We start from the raw sequence: 19,544 nt of genomic DNA on the forward strand, positions 1-19,544 counted from the left end.
TCTTGGACTACAAAATATTTGGAGTCTATGTTGTAGACATGGAAAAATGAGGGGATTTGAGAAGTTTGGTAGTTGCAATGGACAACTGGAAGTGCTAGCACCACTCTGTCCACATGCTGTGTGTTGTCATCCCCCAACAGGATTTAGAAGCATGTCTCACAGATAACAGGTATTTTTCTCTAGTTGTAGGATCTTTAAAGGGATATCATGGGGGGCATGTACATTAATTGAAAATGTACTGCATATCTGATGCTTTTTTCCCCTGATGTACACTTTTTAAGTTGAAATCTTTTACCAATATCAATATAACTTGGTTTACTCTCGTTGGCAGGTAAACAGGCCAGTTGGGAAGGTTCAAATCCTTACAGCTGATCTGTCAGAAATCCCTCGTTGCAACTGCAAGGCAGCAGATGATCACCCGTGTGGCCAGGACTCTGAATGCATTAACCGCATGCTGCTATACGAATGCCATCCTTCAGTTTGCCCAGCTGGTGAGGGCTGCCAGAATCAGGCTTTCTCCAAACGCCAGTACCCAGATGTGGAGATCTTCCGAACTCTGAGCCGAGGCTGGGGATTACGCTGCAAAACTGATATTAAAAAGGTGAGCTTGTTTTTCAAAGTGGCTGGTGGTGTTGGATTATTCTGGAATGAAGATTCTTCTGTTTTTATAGGAGGGTGCAGTCTGGTGACACCCTTCCATATTTTAATACTTGTAGGATTCAGAAACTGCTCAAGGTGAGAGTTATGTTTATTCTGTAAATCTCTGAGCAAGTGTGATTATTCTGTAAATCTCAACTTTAAAATTTCCTGGGGAATATGTAATGGTTTCTTGCGTTTGAAGATACAGTGATCAGTCAAATTCCACTTTTTTATGCTTGTTTCTATTTTAGGGTGAATTTGTTAATGAATATGTGGGAGAAATGATTGATGAAGAGGAATGTCGAGCTCGCATCCACTATGCTCAGGAGCATGATATCTCAAATTTCTACATGCTAACCCTAGACAAGGTAATGTTTACAACTTGAAAGACTGTCCATCTTTCTAAATTTTCCCTTCCTAGTTTAAACAACTGACATTTGCAACATTCCACTATAATACATTGTTCTGTAGAGCTCCATTGTCAACCAGAACCTCCTCTAGGTCAGAAGGTTGGAATAGACTTCTTAAAGTGTGTCTAAACCCAAAAATGTCAATTATTAATCATACAACAAGGAACACTGGATGAGTTAACTCAGGAACATTTGGGTGTGCTGCTGATATCAAGAGAATGGACACTGGCCAACAAAGCTGTGAAGACTGCCTAGTGTATTTATGTAAAAAATTCCAACCATGTTAGCTGACCCAGAAAACAGAAGTTGCAAAAGTTCACTCACATGCTCTCAGTTCATCTCTCTATCCACAGAAATAACTCCAAAGTGGGCTGTCCCTGTAGCAGACTCTGACATTTCTTGCGTTATCAAGACTATGCTATGGAGGGAATCTGGTGTTTAAAAACCCTGTGTATAATTGGCTGGAAGCCCTTTCCTAAGGCATTATCTTACCTTGCAGGGCTGACCATTGCTGCCATATCAATCTGCCAGACCTTAGCTGTCTGGTCCAAGGATATGTCTCTGGATCCTGAATCTACCCTAATAAATCCTTCTATCCTCCCAACAACTGAAACTCATGCTTGTGGCCCTGCTATACTGTGTTGATAGGCTAGCAGACATTTTAAGTAAAATATCCGTAGATTGCCAGCTTTCAGTACACCGTGCAGAGGTTCCTTTTTGCTCAAATGTTGGTCTGCAGGGCATCAGTGCAAGAAATGCTTCTTAAAGAAATAAATATACTCCAAAATTGGGTGTGTATATCCCTCGGGCCTATGGATGTCCTATTGGGGGGGGGGGGGGGGTGAGTAAATAAATATAATTATATGAATATGCGTGGAGGAGGGGAAAAAATGATAGCAGCTGCTATAGGATATGAGGTAGATAAAAGGTAAAATCCCAAAATATTTGGGGTTTAGTATAGCGCTTGCTAATAAAAACAAACCAGGGATGGACAACTGCTTGTCAATATCCTAGGTTAAAAAATGGTAGGCAAATGTGTGGAGTGATTCTGATTGGATGATAGTGGGTAATATATCACAATATAAATATAAATCACAATAAACCAAAAAAGTGCGTTTGAGTGCAAAATAGTGCCAAAATTGTAGTCCAGGTAAAAAGTTCATATGTGACTTGGGTGAATATACAGATAAAACTCGAGTGCCATATATAGGAAAAAGTGCAGGTGCTCTGTGCTGTGTCCTCCAATAGTCCAAATGCTGGTACTTGTGGTGTCAACCGTGAGGAATAATGGGAGGTATGCACTCACCAGAAGTAGTGGGTCTTAGATACCATACAGTATTAAGACCTAATGAGCCTTATGGCCACCTAGGCCGGGTAGGTAACTGCTGGGCTTTGTTGTCCCATACGATCTGGAATCCCTCTCCTGGATGGCCTGGATCCTCAGGGTCCAATCAGGGCATAAAGTAAAAAAGCTCCCAATAGTGCAGTACCGTTAAAGTATTCTTTAATTCTTTAATTGAAGTATTTACAGTATATAAAATCATGAAAAAACAAGAGCAAAGTCAACTAAAATTGTGCCTGCGAGTGGAGAGCGGTAACTACCGGCTTGCGTTCCACCCAGGCTCCCGTGACGTGCAGCGTGCGTTCCACCTTACGCGCGTTTCGTCAGTGTGTATGACGTCTTCAGAGGTAGAGCAGCACACTGACTCGGGACCTTAAATGTGGTAGTCGCCGCCCCTCACTCCTCCCAAACCAGGAAGTCTGCATGTTTGAAGCGTCCTCTGTTGCCGGGCACTATATATATGGAGAGGAAAACATTGCAGAAACTCCGTGGTGGGGATTAATCATAGCGTTTAAAAGCAGCTAAAATAAATAAATATGTTGGCATCTGAATACATAGCGAGCAAGTTTAAACTGACAATCCATGATCCTAAATATTGAATATAATCCATATACAGTACTAATAAATAAATACAACAATGGTTATTATAAAGTGCAAATAGTGAAAATAAGAGGTGAAGTATAAATTAATAAATAAGTACAAATTGGTAAGTTAATAAATTGTGATACATTTTTAGGGACAACGTGGTATAATAGTGGACTAAAATGATAAATATATATATGTACTGATTCTAAATAAAATTTTATTAATAAAAATATTAGTTTGATAAAAATATGTATTGATATATGATTTCATATTTGTATTTCATGAGGACATAAATTAATTATGATAAGAAACTCGCCCAACAAAATGTCAATAAAAATATAGTATATGTGAAGTATATAAAATTTATAATAATTTATAATAGAATTGTTTATAGTAAATATATTATGCAATGTAGGTAGAGAAGAATGGCATCAAAAAGGGTGAGATCTGTAAGAACATAGAAGTAGGAATTATGGATCTGAAATAAAGCAATTCAGATCCATGTCTATGTTCATTCCGAATGGCTGTAACGTGGATAATTCGTATATATCCACCTGGACTCATTTTGGGATACAGCCAGTCTCCTATTTTTACCTCTCCAGTTGGGTTCTATTTTATCAATCCCACACACAGAGGAGGGTGGGATCCCTATTGTGTGCTATTCTGAAATGGTTAGATACACACTGGTTTTTAAAACACTTTTTAATATTATCAATATGTTCGCCTATCTTTACCCTAAGTTTTCTAGTTGTACGACCCACATACTGAAGCCCACATGGGCACATGAGCAGGTAGGTCATGTGGGTACTGTCACAGGTAATACGTTTTTTGATATTGTAGATCTTTTTTGTGGTATTGGATTTGAAATTAACTGTTTTACGTTTTCGACTTTTTTATCATTTTAAACGTCTTGCATCTGCCACAGGAGAAGGTCCCTCAAGTTTCGTCCTCTTCTATAAATAAATTTGGGGCGAGTCGGTAACACATCCTTGAGTTTATCATCCCTTAGTAATATGGGCCAGTGTTTGAGTATGATGTGTTCGACTTCCTTGTATATAGTGTTGAATTGTGTGATGAATGTGAGAGCGTAATCTTCCGTTTTTTTGGGCTTCTTTTCTAGTAATTGTACTCTATCCATGTTTTTAACTTCTTCCTTGACTTTGCTTAATGTGCTGTGTTTATAACCCTTTTCTCTGAATCTTTTAATTAAAATGTCACTTTGTAGTTCAAAATCTTCTTGTGTTTTGCAATTTCTCCTCATACGCATAATCTGTCCTTTAGGGATTCCTTTTATCCAATTAGGATGATGACAGCTGTGAGTAGGGATGTAGCCATTCCTATCTGTGGGCTTGAAATAGGTTTTTGTATAAAGTCCATCTTCTTTTTGGGATATAGTGAAATCCAGGAAATTGATTTCCTGTTTATTCCAGGAGCCTGTAAATTTGATTTGATATTTGTTGGTATGGATTTATTGTAAAAATGTTTTCAGGGATTCCTCAGTTCCTTTCCAAACTATGAATATGTCATCTATAAATCTTTTGTACATCTTCAGCTTTATCTTTTTTCCAAAAATGTCCTCACTCTCCCATTTGCTTAAGGAATAAGTTAGCTACGCTCGGAGCAGAACGTGCGCCCATGGCTACTCCTTTGTGCTGGCGGTAATAGGATCCTTGATGCCAAAAATAGTTTTTCTTCATTGCCATTTTCAGCATTTTGAGGATGAATGTCTTCTGTTCTTTTCCCATCTGTGATTGATCGTTTAAGGCCCATTCAATAGCTGACAATGCATCCTCCTGAAAAATGTTAGTGTAGAGGGATTCTACATCTATAGTGACAAGGATAACTTCCCCATCCCATTGTGTGGAGTCCAATAAATTAATCAAATGCCTACTATCCTTCAAATGTGATGGGTAGGTTTCCACCATAGGTTGGAGGTAAGTGTCAAGATACTCACCTAACCGAGAAAAAAGGGAGTTTATTCCACTGATTATTGGTCGTCCGGGTGGTTTTTCAGCATTTTTATGTATTTTTGGGAGTTGGTATATAATTGGCAGCCTTGGTGCCTCTGGAAGAAGATATTTGAATTCTTTATTATTTAATATACCTTTTTTATGTGCCTTTTTCAGATGCTTTTTTAGTCTATTTCTGTATCTGGTTAGGGGATTATTTTTCAATTTTATGTAAAAAAACTATTTTTGGCATCAAAGATCCTATTACCGCCAGCACAAAGGAGTAGCCATGGGCGCACGTTATGCTCCGAGCGTAGCTAACTTATTCCTTAATCAAATGGGAGAGTGAGGACATTTTTGGAAAAAAGATAAGAGCTGAAGATGTACAAAAGATTTATAGATGACATATTCATTGTTTGGAAAGGAACTGAGGAATCCCTGAAAACATTTTTTACAAGAAATCAATATCAACAAATATCAAATCAAATTTACAGGCTCCTGGAATAAACAGGAAATCAATTTCCTGGATTTCACTATATCCCAAAAAGAAGATGGACTTTATACAAAAACCTATTTCAAGCCCACTACATGGCTACATCCCTACTCACAGCTGTCATCATCCTAATTGGATAAAAGGAATCCCTAACCACTTTACCGCTGAGTACCGTAGTACTACTGCGGCAAAGTGGCTCTTGTAGGTCTGGCGACGTAGACCTACGTCGCCAGACTCCTCCCCCTGTAGGCGGCGCTCCCGCTGTTTTCATTCACAGCGGGAGTCGGGCCAGGGGAGGAGCAGCGGCGATCGTCGGGGAATCCAGTTTGGAGATCCGCCCGCCTGTGTAAACAGAGCGGGCGGATCTCCTCAGTGACAGGGAGTGACAGATCGGAGTGTTCAGCATAGCTGGACATCCGATCTGTCCCTGTCTCACACAGTCACCTCCCTCCCCACACGTCAGTAAGCACCAGGCATACATTAACCCCTCCCTCTCCAATAAAATTAACCCCTTCCCTGCCAGTGTCATTTTTACAGTAACAGTGCATATTTATAGCACTGATTACTGCAGTAATGTCACTGGTACCCCCAAAAGTGTCAAAAATGTCAGTCAAGGGTCCGATCTGTCCGCCGCAATGTCGCAGTCCCGCAAAAAAAAACGCAGATTGCCGCCATTACTCGTTTAAAAAAAACACCAAAAATGACAAAAATCTTTTCCTTAGTTAGTAAACGCAATAACTTTTGCGCAAACCAATCAAAATACGCTTATTGCGATTTTTTTTTTTTTTTTTTACCAAACATGGGTAGCAAAAAACAAATTGGCCAAATATTAAAAAAAAATTGGTTTTTACATATTTTTTGGGGGGAATTTCATATAAAAAAATGTTAAAAATATTATTTTTTCAAAATAAACGCTTTTTTTTTGTTTATAGCGCAAAAAGTAAAAATCGCACAGGTGATCAAATACCACCAAAAGAAAGCTCTGTTTATGGGAAAAAAAGGACGTAAATTTCGTTTGGGTACGGCGTCGCATGACCGCGCAATTGTCAGTTAAAGTCGCACAGCGCCGAATCGCAAAAAGTGGCCCAGACGTAAGACAGCGAAATGCTCTCGTAGTAAAGTGGCTAAAGGACAGATTATGCATATGAGGAGAAATTGTAAAACACAAGAAGATTTTGAACTACAAAGTGACATTTTAATTCAAAGATTCCGAGAAAAGGGTTATAAACACAGCACATTAAGCAAAGTCAAGGAAGAAGTTAAAAACATGGACAGAGTACAATTACTAGAAAAGAAGCACAAAATAACGAAGATTACGCTCACATTCATCACACAATTCAATACTGGATACAAGGAAGTCGAACACATCATACTCAAACACTGGCCCATATTACTAAGGAATGACAAACTCAAGGATGTATTACCGACTCGCCCCAAATTTATTTATAGAATAGGACGAAACTTGAGGGACCTTGTAGTAAAGAATTTACCTGACCCCCCAAAAAACTAACAACCTTTTTTGATCTAAAAGGTTTCTTCTCCTGTGGCAGATGCAAGACGTGTAAAATGATAAAGTCGAAAACGTAAAACAGTTAATTTCAAATCCAATACCACAAAAAAGATCTACAATATCAAAAAATGTATTACCTGTGACAGTACCCACGTGACCTACCTGCTCATGTGCCCATGTGGGCTTCAGTATGTGGGTCGTACAACTAGAAAACTTGGGGTAAGGATAGGCGAACATATTGATAATATTAAAAAGGGTTTTAAAAACCATAGTGTATCTAACCATTTCAGAATAGCACACAATAGGGATCCAACCCTCCTCTGTGTGTGGGATTGATAAAATGGAACTCAACTGGAGAGGTAAAAATACGAGACTGGCTGTATCCCAAAATGAGTCCAGGTGGATATACGAATTATCCACGTTACAGCCATTCAGAATGAACATAGACATGGATCTGAATTGCTTTATTTCAGATCCATAATTCATACTTCTATGTTCTTAAAGATCTCACCCTTTTTTTTTTTTTTTTTTAATTCTTTTTTTAAAGGTATGCCATGAACAATAAGGAATAACAATGCTACAAACATTTGCATGATGGTAGTAGAAATGTGGACTACATTGTACAGGGAACAACCTCGTGTAAAACATACTATCGCAAAGCATAAACATATATTGCAACCTGGGTTCGAATGTCGTCTTATCTTTCGTACATATTCATTCATGTGCAACATTGCTGTAAACAAGAGTTTGTGTGGAGGGAAGTCCAGCGCCACCCGCCCAAGTGGAGGGGGATAGGAGTCCCCACCGGCATCTATCACTCGGCCGGCAAGGGGGCCCACCAAAACCCCTACCATATGCGGAGAAGACCCCGGGACCATCCCCCACCCTTTGTTTGGAGCACACCTAGTGGCATTTTATGATTTAATGGTAGGGATAGGGCAAACACAATGCCCTAAGTCAGGGAGGGAGGGGAAGAGATGCAAGAGAGGGGAGAAAGGGAGAGAGAGAAAGGGAGGAAGGAAAAGGAGAGAGGGAGGAGGAAGGAAAAAACAGAAAAGTGAAGAGTGGGAGTTCGCACCGTCCCATCCGCAGGCACGTCAAGCCGGTTAAGAGTAGGCTAGATAGATCTCACCCTTTTTGATGCCATTCTTCTCTACCTACATCGTATAATATATTTACTATAAACAATTCTATTATAAATTATTATAAATGTTATATACTTCACATATACTATATTTTTATTGACATTTTGTTGGGCGAGTTTCTTATCATAATTAATTTATGTCCTCATGAAATACAAATATGAAATCTTTACCATATATACATATTTTTATCAAACTAATATTTTTATTAATACAATTTTATTTAGAATCAGCACATATATATAGTTATCATTTTAGTCCACTATTATACCACGTTGTCCCTAATAATTTATCACAATTTATTAAAGCGGTAGTATCCCGCTTTTTGACACTTTTACCTACAGGTAAGCCTATAATAAGGCTTACCTGTAGGTACAATTAATATCTCCTAAACCGGCACGGTTTAGGAGATATTTGCAGTGCATGCAGCCGCTCACGCGAGCGGCGCATGCGCTCTGAAGGTCCGGGGGGACCTTCAGTTTTCCTTGCCGGAAAATCACTCCCGCGCGCATGCGCGTTAGTGACGTCATCGCGGCTCCGGCCAATCACAGCGCCGGAGCCACCGAACCCGGAAGAGACGCAGAGGGATCATGGCAGCGCCCGCAGCCATGTCCGGGGGTCCGTGTCGGGGCTTCGTTCTAAGGTAAGTAATACATAATGAGCTAGTATGCGATGCATACTAGCTCATTGTGCCTTTGTCTTGCAGGTTTTTTTTTTTTTTTTTTTAATTCTCGGGTTTACAACCGCTTTAACTTACCAATTTGTACTTATTTATTCATTTATACTTCACCTCTTATTTTCACTATTTGCACTTTATAATAACCATTGTTGTATTTATTCGTACTGTATATGGATTATATTCAATATTTAGGATCATGGATTTTCAGTTTAAACTTGCTCGCTATGTATTCAGATGCCAACATATTTATTTATTTTTAGCCGCTTTTAAACGCTATGATTAATCCCCACCATGGAGTCTCTGCAATGTTTTCCTCTCCATATATGTTGCCCGGCAACAAAGGACGCTTCAAACATGCAGACTTCCTGGTTTGGGAGGAGTGAGGGGCGGCGACTACCACATTTAAGGTCCCGAGTCAGTGTGCTGCTCCACCTCTGAAGACGTCATACGCACTGACAAAACGCACGTAAGGTGGAACGCACGCTGCACGTCACGGGAGCCTAGGTGGAACGCAAGCCGGTAGTTACCACTCTCCACTCGCAGGCACCATTTTGGTTGACATTTCTCTCGTTTTTTCATGATTTTATATACTGTGAACCTGCAATACTTCATTAAAGAATACTTTAACGGTACTGCACTATTGGGAACTTTTTTACTTTATGCCCTGATCGGACTCTGAGGATCCAGGCCATCCAATAGATGGATTCGGGATCGTATGGGACCACAAAGCCCAGCAGTTACCTACCCGGCCTAGGTGGCCATAAGGCTCATTAGGTCTTAATACTGTATGGTATCTAAGACCCACTACTTCTGGTGAGTGCATACCCCCCATTATTCCTCACAGTTGACACCACAAGTTCCAGCATTTGGACTATTGGAGGACAGAGCACCTGCACTTTTTCCTATATTTGGCACTCGAGTTTTATCTGTATATTCACCCAAGTCACATATGAACTTTTTACCTGGACTACAATTTTGGCACTATTTCGCACTCAAACTCACTTTTTTGGTTTTATTGTGATTTATATATTTATTTATATTTATATTGTGATATATTACCCACTATTATCCATTCAGAATCACTCCACATATTTGCCTACCATTTTTTAACCTAGGATATTGACAAGCAGTTGTCCATCCCTGGTTTTTTTTATCAGCAAGCGCTATACTAAACCCCAAATATTTTGGGATTTTACCTTATAAGAAATGCTTCTTGCATATGCCTTTGGATGGGGAACGCCTCTTTAATATATCCCTAGACAACTTTATCTAATAGGTCTCTGGAGTAACGTGTCCCCCTTTGCTACATAAAAAGGAGGCATAACCTCTGTCTGGTAAACTCTCTCTACTTCTGGAAAAGTCCCTGTCTTTTCTCTCAACCCTCTAAGGCAAAGCCTGGAATTCAGTTTTGTACTGAAGTACTGGACCTTTTGACAGAGTTGAACCCTAATCTGCAAGCAAGTCATCTTCAGGATGGTGGGGAGCCCCTCCAGCCGAAGGATGCCTGTTGCCCTTTTTGGCCATCTGTACCCAGTAAAATTTCAGACATTTGGGTCCAGAACTTTATATCTAGAGGCTATAAGCTGGAATTTTGGTCTCTGCCTCCACCCCACAGTGTGTTGTCAAACATGCTGATGTCCCTGCAGAGATTGGGGGGCCTCTAGGCTGCTTCAGCACAGCTCCTTTCTCATGGGGTCATTGCCATTGCCCCGTAAAGAGAAATGTTCAAAGGTTTCTAATTAAACCTGTTCACTATCCCCAAGGCCAAAGGAGGCATCTGCCTCATACTGGATCGGAAGATGCTCAACAGCTTCCTCTGGGTAAAACATTCAACATGAAATCTGACAGGTCAGTCATTGCTTCCCTCTGTCAGTTCTTCTGACCTCTGTGGATATCAGTAATGTTTTCTGGCATGTCCCTATGTTCCTGGGCCATCAGCACTAGCCAATGTCCAACAGACATTGGCTAGTGCCGATGACCCAGGAACCCCAATCCCAATGTCCAACAGACAGTCCGAACAAGCAGACCCTACATAGGTTTGGGTGGGCCCTAGATCTTCAGAAGTCAGTGCTTGAGCCTCCACATTACTTGTAGTCTCTGGTTCTGTATACAGATTGTCTGAGCTTTTTCTTGCACAGAGCAAAAGCCCACCTTTTTGTTTGAGTGCTCATGTTTTTTAAAGGATTTTTTTTTTTTTTAAGTAGTTACACAAGCCCAATTTCTCTGCGGACCCTTGCAACTCAACATTCTGGCAGTGTGGGACAAGCAGGCTTAGCCTCTGGATCAATGCTTATGCTAGGCCCACAAAACCAAACTTGTCTAGTCTGGGCGATTTTGAATCCAGCACTGGATTCCAGGGAAATCCTTCCCTCAATCAGAAACGTCCGCGATGGACTTTGTCCCTGGAGAAAGTTTGTCTCCTGATCAGTATCCAAGAGCTGAGAGTGATTGTTATCCCATTAATGGTCACTTCACCCAAAGGTGTTTCAAGACCTCTATCATAGGTGGGGGACACCTGATGTTATCCACCTGACTTCTGGGTTTAACCACAAACTGAGCAGGTTAACTCCAGGTCCAGGGATCCTCAAGCCTTCTCAGTGGATGCTCTGGTAACTGTAGGATTGCATAAATGTGAATCAAAGCTTTTCCTCTTAAATTTTACCTCCCCTGCTCCGCAGGATCGAAATGGTTGGCATTCTGGTGATTCTCATTCAATTATCCCAGGGAGACGTAGTATTCTGACCTCGTCAGACTCCTTGCACACTCTCCGCAGGCCCTCCCAGATTGCCCAGATTTTCTGTCATAAGGACCGGTTTATCACCTGGTTTCTTGGTCACTGGTGTCCGTGTCCCTCTTATGCATCCTGTTTGTGCTAAATTCGCAGTGGCTGCACGTAGAGTTGTAGTATAGGGCAGGAGCATACACATACAGGAGATTCATCTGGGACTCCATGAGCCTGGGAGCACAGTGGGGAGACATAGAACAGGGAGTGTCTGCACAGCCAGGAAAACTTGAAAAGTAAACTTGGAGGAGAAAATCTTAAAAGAAAAGATGATATATGTCTGCATGCTTACTTTGTGTACACCTTGTTTTAGGACCGTATCATTGATGCTGGGCCAAAGGGTAATTTTGCACGCTTCATGAACCACTGCTGTCAGCCAAACTGCGAGACTCAAAAATGGACTGTTAATGGTGACACTCGAGTTGGACTTTTTGCCTTGTGTGACATTAAAGCTGGTAAGAAAATGGAATTTTGCATAGCTGTTTTCTTTGTTGAGTTCCTAATAATACTACTTTTTTTTTTTTTTTTTTTTTTATTTCAGTTATCCCTAAAACTTTGTGATTTTTCTCACTATGGATAAAAGCTTATCCTCCCTAATGATAATCAAGTCGTCTTTACATGTGGTCAGCCATAGATAGTTGTAAATCTTCACTTTGCCAGTATAGCAAAGTTAATTTTACAAGTAATTCCATAAAGTGACCCAGCACTTGCTGTGCTCGATCATCAGATTGCCACAGTAATAGAGTAGTTCGGAAGGAAGGAACACATAACCCCACATTCTCCCTTGCTTTTTTTAATTGGATTGAAGTCCGAGTAGCTAGTGCCGTACCAAGGGGGCTGCAGGGGGGTGGTCCACCCCGGGTGTCACACACTGGGGGGGGGGGGGTTGTCAGGCAGGGCCACCCTAATGAGCGGGCACCCCCTGGTGCATGTGGGGCCCCTACACTTTCCCTGTCATTGCAGCGTTTTAAAAAAGTCAATTGGCTCAGCAGCGAGTCCAGCAGTGTGGGGGAGGCTGTCAGTAACACTCCCCTGTCTTCTGAGCAAGTTAGGCTGTCGAGGGATGTTCACTATCTCCTGAGGCAGCCAGAGTTGGTGGGGCGGGGTCGGGGTGTGGCTGCCTCCTCCACTCCTACAGACTCCTTCCCTCAGGCTGATCCCGCATCTAAAGGAGAAGGAGGAGAAAACACAGCAGCCCAGGAATCTTCATCACCTGCTATGCTGTAAGTGACTGAGCAGTGATCATTGTCACTACATACAGGGGGGGGGGGGACATGGTTTACTGCACCAGATGACCCCAACCCTAGTGACATCACTGCCAGTAGCACATAGTGTGCCACTGCCAGTTACATGTATTTCTGTCTGGCGCCGGCTGCCCGGTGACAATTCTTGGGTCAGTGCCATTTTTGCAGAGGACGAAGAGGGTCCTGGCCACCCAGGGGAGCAGAGGGAGGAAGATTTTTCCAGGTTCCGAGCCACAGTGAGTGGAGGCACTACATGTGTCGTCACTTTGTCGCTGCTTGCCCGCCTAGTGTGTGTGTGTGGGGGGGGGGGGGGTGCCAGATATAGGATACGCCAGGGGTGCCAAATGCTCTGGGTAGGCCCCTGTGAGTATCACATGGACATTACCTAATGCAATCTGTATACAAATGCAGTGTACCTTGGAGTGCAATGTGGCATTTTGATATTTGCAGATTTTTTCCCAGGAGCCATCTCGCGACTTGCACGCGGGCTAAGGTCTCTTGAAAGGAGCACTCAGACGATGTGCTTCATTTTAAGAAGCTATGTATACAACGCACTGCCAGCCCCTCCTTCCAGCCATGATATGTGTTGTACAGAGAAGCATAGAGCCCCAGTGGTGGCTTCACTGGATCCAATATAAGTTTTATATAGTGAAAATGGAAAGGTTTTATTTAAAAAGTTCATTAGCATGTTGATCAGGAAAAGGGAGGTGAGCATAGAAGGCAAAAAAATATAAGCAGATTAAACACCAGCTTTAAAGAAAAAACAAATTCGTTCAGATTCTGCTGTAGCGAAACATCCATATACATTAAGGGCCTATTATAACTTCCAAATTTATATAAACCCCCTCTAAATTTACATTAGTAACACTATAACATTTTCATAGACTTATAGATGCTATCCCACTTGCATCCTGTGGGGAATAATATTTTGGATACAAAGTACACACTTTTGGAACAGCTTACTAAATGTCCTCTCCTCACATTTCATTAGCCTGTAGTCAAGGGAAAAGAAAAACCAGTAAATGCAAAATATAAGCAGGTTCAACTTCAACTTTGCATTTGACTAAAATGTCTGTTAACTGTGTGTTGGGTAAGCAGGGTATCCTGATAATAATATAAGTTGCACATTTTGCAGAGAATGCTTTTTTTGTTTTGTTTTTTTGTTTCTAAAAGACCTGATGGGGTGCATGGTTTTCGTTGAATCATTTTGCGTACATTTAAAAATGGTGGGAAAACTAAAACAAAGTAATATGCTATAAAATAAAAAATGCAAATAAAACAGTAAATGGCCTAGGTTAATCTTACAATACAGGACATGGGTCTTGTATTTATTGACCATGGGAAATATGTAGGGCACAGGTTAGGGTGACCCCCTAGCAATAAAATCCCGCGCACACTGAGAGACTGCGTTTTTTTTTTTTTTGCTAGTATCCTTGGGTGATAGGCATGTTCTGTAGAAGTATTTTTCTTTTTTAAATGGTTTTAGTTTTTCTCTAAAGCTTTTCTCAAGATCTGACTCTATACTACCCTCATGCTATTTAGCCGTTTTTGTATCCGTTACCATCAGTGTGTACCTTGGGGACTGTACCTGGACCAAACTGTGTGGAGACAACATGTAGTGTTTGGTATGGACATTGGATCCTGTGTTAGGTGGTTACTTTGACACTTATTGCAAGGCGTGTAGGTAACATGATCTGTAAATACAAGTCCTGTGCTGTACTCAAAGATGAGAAATTTACAGAGATGTCAAAATTCCCAATTTCTAATTCTTTCTTGCCTTTTGTTTTCAGGAACAGAATTAACATTCAACTATAACTTGGAATGTCTGGGAAACGGAAAGACCGTGTGTAAATGTGGTGCACCAAACTGCAGTGGTTTTCTAGGAGTCAGACCAAAGGTGTGTGTGTTTTAATTTTGGCGTGCAAGGGAATGGCATAATTGTATGGGTCACCCCCATCCCCCATTACTTATCAAATCTGTTATTCACACATGCAACACACTTTAGTTAGATTGATAACTTTTATTACAAGTCGCATGTCCAGCTGTCTGAGAGAGCGAGCAATTATTGTTTGGTCACTTGCTATGTAGATGAATTGCATGTGCAGTTAAAATGTAATTAAAGGCCATTATTCCCTTTTCACAAATTGCTCTATAAACACAGGGGATGTCCCGCCAAGTTCGATAAAATTTGGGACAGGTGGATGAGTTGTCCAGACACTAATGTATAAGTTTGTTCTGAACGCTGCCCGCCTTACATGGTTTCTGTCTTTGTTTATCTTCATGCACCACTACCGACCTATATTGGCTAGCACTAACCGGTTGTACTCTGTATACCTGCATTTTGTCTGTTGCCCTTCCCAATCTTTATTTACTGTACACTATGTGTATTGTTGTACTTGTTCAGTTTCTTTTACTGAGCTATTTTAATTGTACTGCACTAAAGTTTTCAATAAACTCACTGTTTGGGGGGGAAAAAAAAAAATTTAAAGGCAAAACTTTGTACCTGTTGGGAAGATTCACCTTCCTTATTTGTCCTATTTAACATTCTCAAAAGTAAAAAAGAATCTTAAAGTTTGGGTTGACATCAGAATCATAATAGAGAGGAAACCTTCCAATGGGGACACTAGTTCTCGTGACACCCCAGGATTCCTCTCACTTCTGGTTTTGGCTTTGGGACAGGAAAAAAGAGAAATCTCCCCTATGGGAAACAGATGGCAAAAAGAAACTGTCGGGTTATAACCCTCACTTACTCTATCCAAAATTGAAAAAGAAAAGTTTTGCTTTTAGTTCTACTTTAAATATATGGGTGGAAGACAAGACATCCTACCAAGGTTCTCCATTCTTTATACACTTTGTTTTAATTCAGTTATCAGAATTCTAGTAATATTTAGTTTTTCCGTTTTTTTTTGCAGTCGTGGGCCCTCTGTATCTTTTCTGTAAAGCTAACTTTACCATAGTGACAAAAGCTGACTGACTTGCCTATTTGTTTTTGTTGTATTTAAGAACCAGCCAGTGTCTTCTGAAGACCGGGCCAGGAGAAAGTATGTGAAGCGCACAAAGACTGAGGTGGTTAAGGAGCATGAAGATGAATGTTTCAGTTGTGGAGATGGAGGACAGCTTATTACTTGCAAAAGACCAGGTTGCCCCAAGGTTTATCATGCTGACTGCTTAAGTTTAACACGTAGGCCTGCTGGTAAGTAAACATTGCTGAAAGGTATTGTATTGATGCTTGCATATAAAGTATTAAAGTTACTTCACTGTGGGGGGAAAAATGTCAGTGATTGCCATACTCTCTGAGATGGTGGATAGGCATAACACAAATGGCGAGAGGAAAGTCAGATGGAGGACACCACTAGGTGTCTGTCTAAAGAGATTTATAGTATTACATTTTTTCTCCTAGTTATACTTACCTAGGTGGATGTAGCATTAGTTTGGCGCTGCATCTGTCCCCCGGCGCCTCTGCACTGCGAACCGAGTGATCGCTAACCTTCGATCGCTCGGTTCTGACGGCTTCCCGAGCAGAGAGCTGCTGTCAGTCAGCAGCTCTCTGCTCTGCCTCCTCCTCGCTCATTGGAGCGCTGAGCTGTGGAGGGATGGGGAGCGGCCAGCTCAGGCTCTTAGCGGCTCACTGAGAGACTGAACTGGGTGTTGATCCAGGCACCTGGGGGATCCCGAGCTCATGATGATGCGGTGCCTGGACCGACATCTGTGACATCAGCATAGAGTGGACTTCAGTCAGCTCTCTGCTGAAAACGTGTTACAGGAGTGCAGAACGATCTGCACTCCTGTGATCCGTAGGAGATGTACAGCCAAACAAGCTTTGGCGGTACATCTCCTTTAATGCTGAGACAGGTTTTATAACGTTTAAGGTTTTCAGGTGTGCTTTTAAATTTTAACCTGTACTAAAAATCTATAATTTGCCTGCGCCAAGGCAGTTAATTCATTGTCCAAGATCACAGGAGGTAAGAAAATCAGTGAAACCAACTGGCTTGAGACAGATTTACGATCTGTTTACTTCTAATGGAATCCTTAGCTTTGAAATTCTACAAAAACCCACAAGCTATCACTATTGGAAATCTTTACTTACCTCCAAATGAAAAGCTTCACCACATTTTTAAATTTTAACGCCTTTTCTTTAACCACTTTCCGCAATATCACGTACCTGTACGTCATTTTAAGGAAGTGGTTGTACTGGGGTGATCAAGAAAAAATTTAGAAAAATTTCTGCGCTAAACTAAATATGCAAACGGGAAAAGCTGCATACACAAGACCCACAAACAAAGATCCAAAAATATAAAACAGCAAAAAGTGTAGCGCTAATCATAAATGTAAAAAATATGCCTGAATATAAAAAACCACAAATGAAAAATTAAATTACATGGCATAAAAAACGTGCAAATAACTGTTATAAATATTTGGTGAGAACCAAAGAAAGTCCCAAAAAGTGATGATGAGGGTTCAAAACCATAAGTATAATAGGTGAATAGTCCAAATAAATTCTTCAGATCCAACACCACCAGGGAAGTGTAGGTAGGACACCACGAAGTGCAACTAAGGGAGGGCAGCTTACCAGAACACTGTGGTCATTCAAATTAATGAAATGACCTCGCCAAGCCTTTTAATCAATAGGATGTAATCCAGCCCAAACAGGGAAAGCAGGCAATGAAAGAGGAAGCTCCGCTCTCCACAGTAAGTATGTTCGTTAGTGATCACATATATATGGAGATATATGATAAAAGAACATAGCGTGATACTGTAAGGTGCAATCGAAACATTTATCACGCTATGTTCTTTTATCCTATATCTCCATGTATATGTGACCACTAACGAACATACTTACTGTGGAGACCGGAGCTTCCTCTTTCATTGCCTGCTTTCCTTGTTTGGGCTGGATTACATCCTATTGATTAAAAGGCTTGGCGAGGTCATTTCATTAATTTGAATGACCAAAGTGTTCTGGTAAGCTGCCCTCCATTAGTTTCACTTCGTGTCGTCCTTCTACCTACACTTCCCTGGTGGTGTTGGATCTGAAGAATTTATTTGGACTATTCACCTATTATACTTATGGTTTTGAACCCTCATTATCACTTTTTGGGACTTTCTTTGGTTCTCACCAAATACGCTTTTTGCTGTTTTGTACTGGGGTGATGCCTGCAGCTAGAGGCATCACTCCGGTAATGTTTTTAGAGCAAACGGTCGGCTTTCATGTGATAACAACCGATGTGGCTAAGCAGCTGCTCGGCCCTTATCACAAGCAGCAGGAGGGACGTTCCCCAATCTTCTGCCACTCTGCTCGGGTCTCCTGTCCCACACCAGGAGACCCGAGCGAAAAGCTGGCACAGTTCTGGCTTCGATCAGATCTCTGATTGTAGTAACCCAGAAGCGATGTCCCTTCCGGTTTGCTCGGAAGCCAACAGTGGCGATTTAAAAGAGAAACGATTTAGGCGTTTTGAATACTTTGAAGTGCGGAGGAGGGGTTTGGGGTCTTTTAGACCCCTGATCCCTCCATAAAGAGTACCTGTCACTGCCTATTACTGTCACAAGGGATGTGTTTTTCTTTTTTAAAGTGTGCATGCTCGCGCACCAAAGAAAACGCATACACAAGTTGTGCCTGCAAAATGTAAGCAGCGCTCAAATCGCACATGAGGTATCGCTGCGATCGTTCGAGCGAGAGCAATACTTCTAGCAAAAGTCCTCCTCTGTAACTATACTGGTAATTTCGCCTATGGAGATTTTTAAGTACCGTCGTTTGTCGCCATTCCAAGAGTGCATGCAATTTTAAAGTGTGACATGTTGGGTATCTGTTTGATTGGCATAACATCATCTTTCACAATGTAAAAAGAAATTGGGCTAACTTTACTGTTTTTTTATTTTTTTTTTTAATTCAGTGAAGTGTATTTTTTTCCAAAACAAAATTGCATTTGAAAGACCGCTACACAATTACTGTGTGACATAAAATAGTGCAAGGACCACCATTTTATTCTTCAAAGTCTCTGATAAAATATATATAATGTTTGAGGGTTCTAAGATATTTTATAGCAAAAATAATAGTCAGATTTTTTAACTTGTAAGCAACAAATGTCAGAAATAGGCCTGGTCTTTAAGCCAATGCGCCTAGATCTACATAATCCTCAGTGGATGATTTATATTATTTACTGATCTTTGCTAATGATAGAACAGCGCCCAGTATTTCTTCCATATGTGGATCAACAGAAAAGGGGGCTGTAGTAACCAACAATTTAAACTTTTTAAGTTCTATTTTTACTGTGGCCAAGCATACTTTGGCAAAAAGCATGAAAATTGACATTGCCAACCTTAAGGCTAGGTTCACACCTATGCAATTGTTGCAACTCGTGTTTGCGCAAGCACAGCCCATTCATTTAAAGGGGCTGCTGTACCTGTAGGAAACAGAAAAAAAGTTCTATGCACATTTTTTCTAAATTGCAGCCACATTGAAATTGCATGGTCCAAAAATGTGCTGCGCTTTCATGCGTGGGAATGCCATTAAGAATTAATGGCAGCAGTGTGCATCTGCTAAATAGCAACAAGGTTTGCCTGTGGGTGAGGGAGTATGTGCGACTTACACGCATTTCTGCACCTGCATATATGTAAACGTAACCTAACACTGGATAAATGGAAAATGTGTTGACATCTCCCCTCCCTACTTCAATCTACTTCTCCCTACAGCTACCTCCTCTCCATCTTTTTCTTCTATCTCTATAACCTGATCTTTTCTTTGTACTTATGTGGTTATGTGGTGACCAATGAA

The 19,544-nt window shown here is 41.0% G+C and overlaps 1 protein-coding gene across 1 annotated transcript in view; it reads left to right on the forward strand.

The window, feature by feature from the left end:
* Positions 1-19,544, forward strand: part of NSD1 (nuclear receptor binding SET domain protein 1) — a 147,887-nt gene that overhangs the window by 125,226 nt on the left and 3,117 nt on the right. The window contains exons 18-22 of the mRNA XM_082256085.1: positions 332-601; positions 891-1,007; positions 11,845-11,986; positions 14,566-14,672; positions 15,779-15,968. Coding sequence (XP_082112211.1) covers positions 332-601; positions 891-1,007; positions 11,845-11,986; positions 14,566-14,672; positions 15,779-15,968 — 826 coding nt within the window. The remainder of the gene's footprint in view (positions 1-331; positions 602-890; positions 1,008-11,844; positions 11,987-14,565; positions 14,673-15,778; positions 15,969-19,544) is intronic.

Source organism: Pelophylax lessonae (assembly GCF_965119305.1).
Source record: "Pelophylax lessonae genome assembly, chromosome: 4".
Classification (NCBI taxonomy): Eukaryota; Metazoa; Chordata; class Amphibia; order Anura; family Ranidae; genus Pelophylax; species Pelophylax lessonae.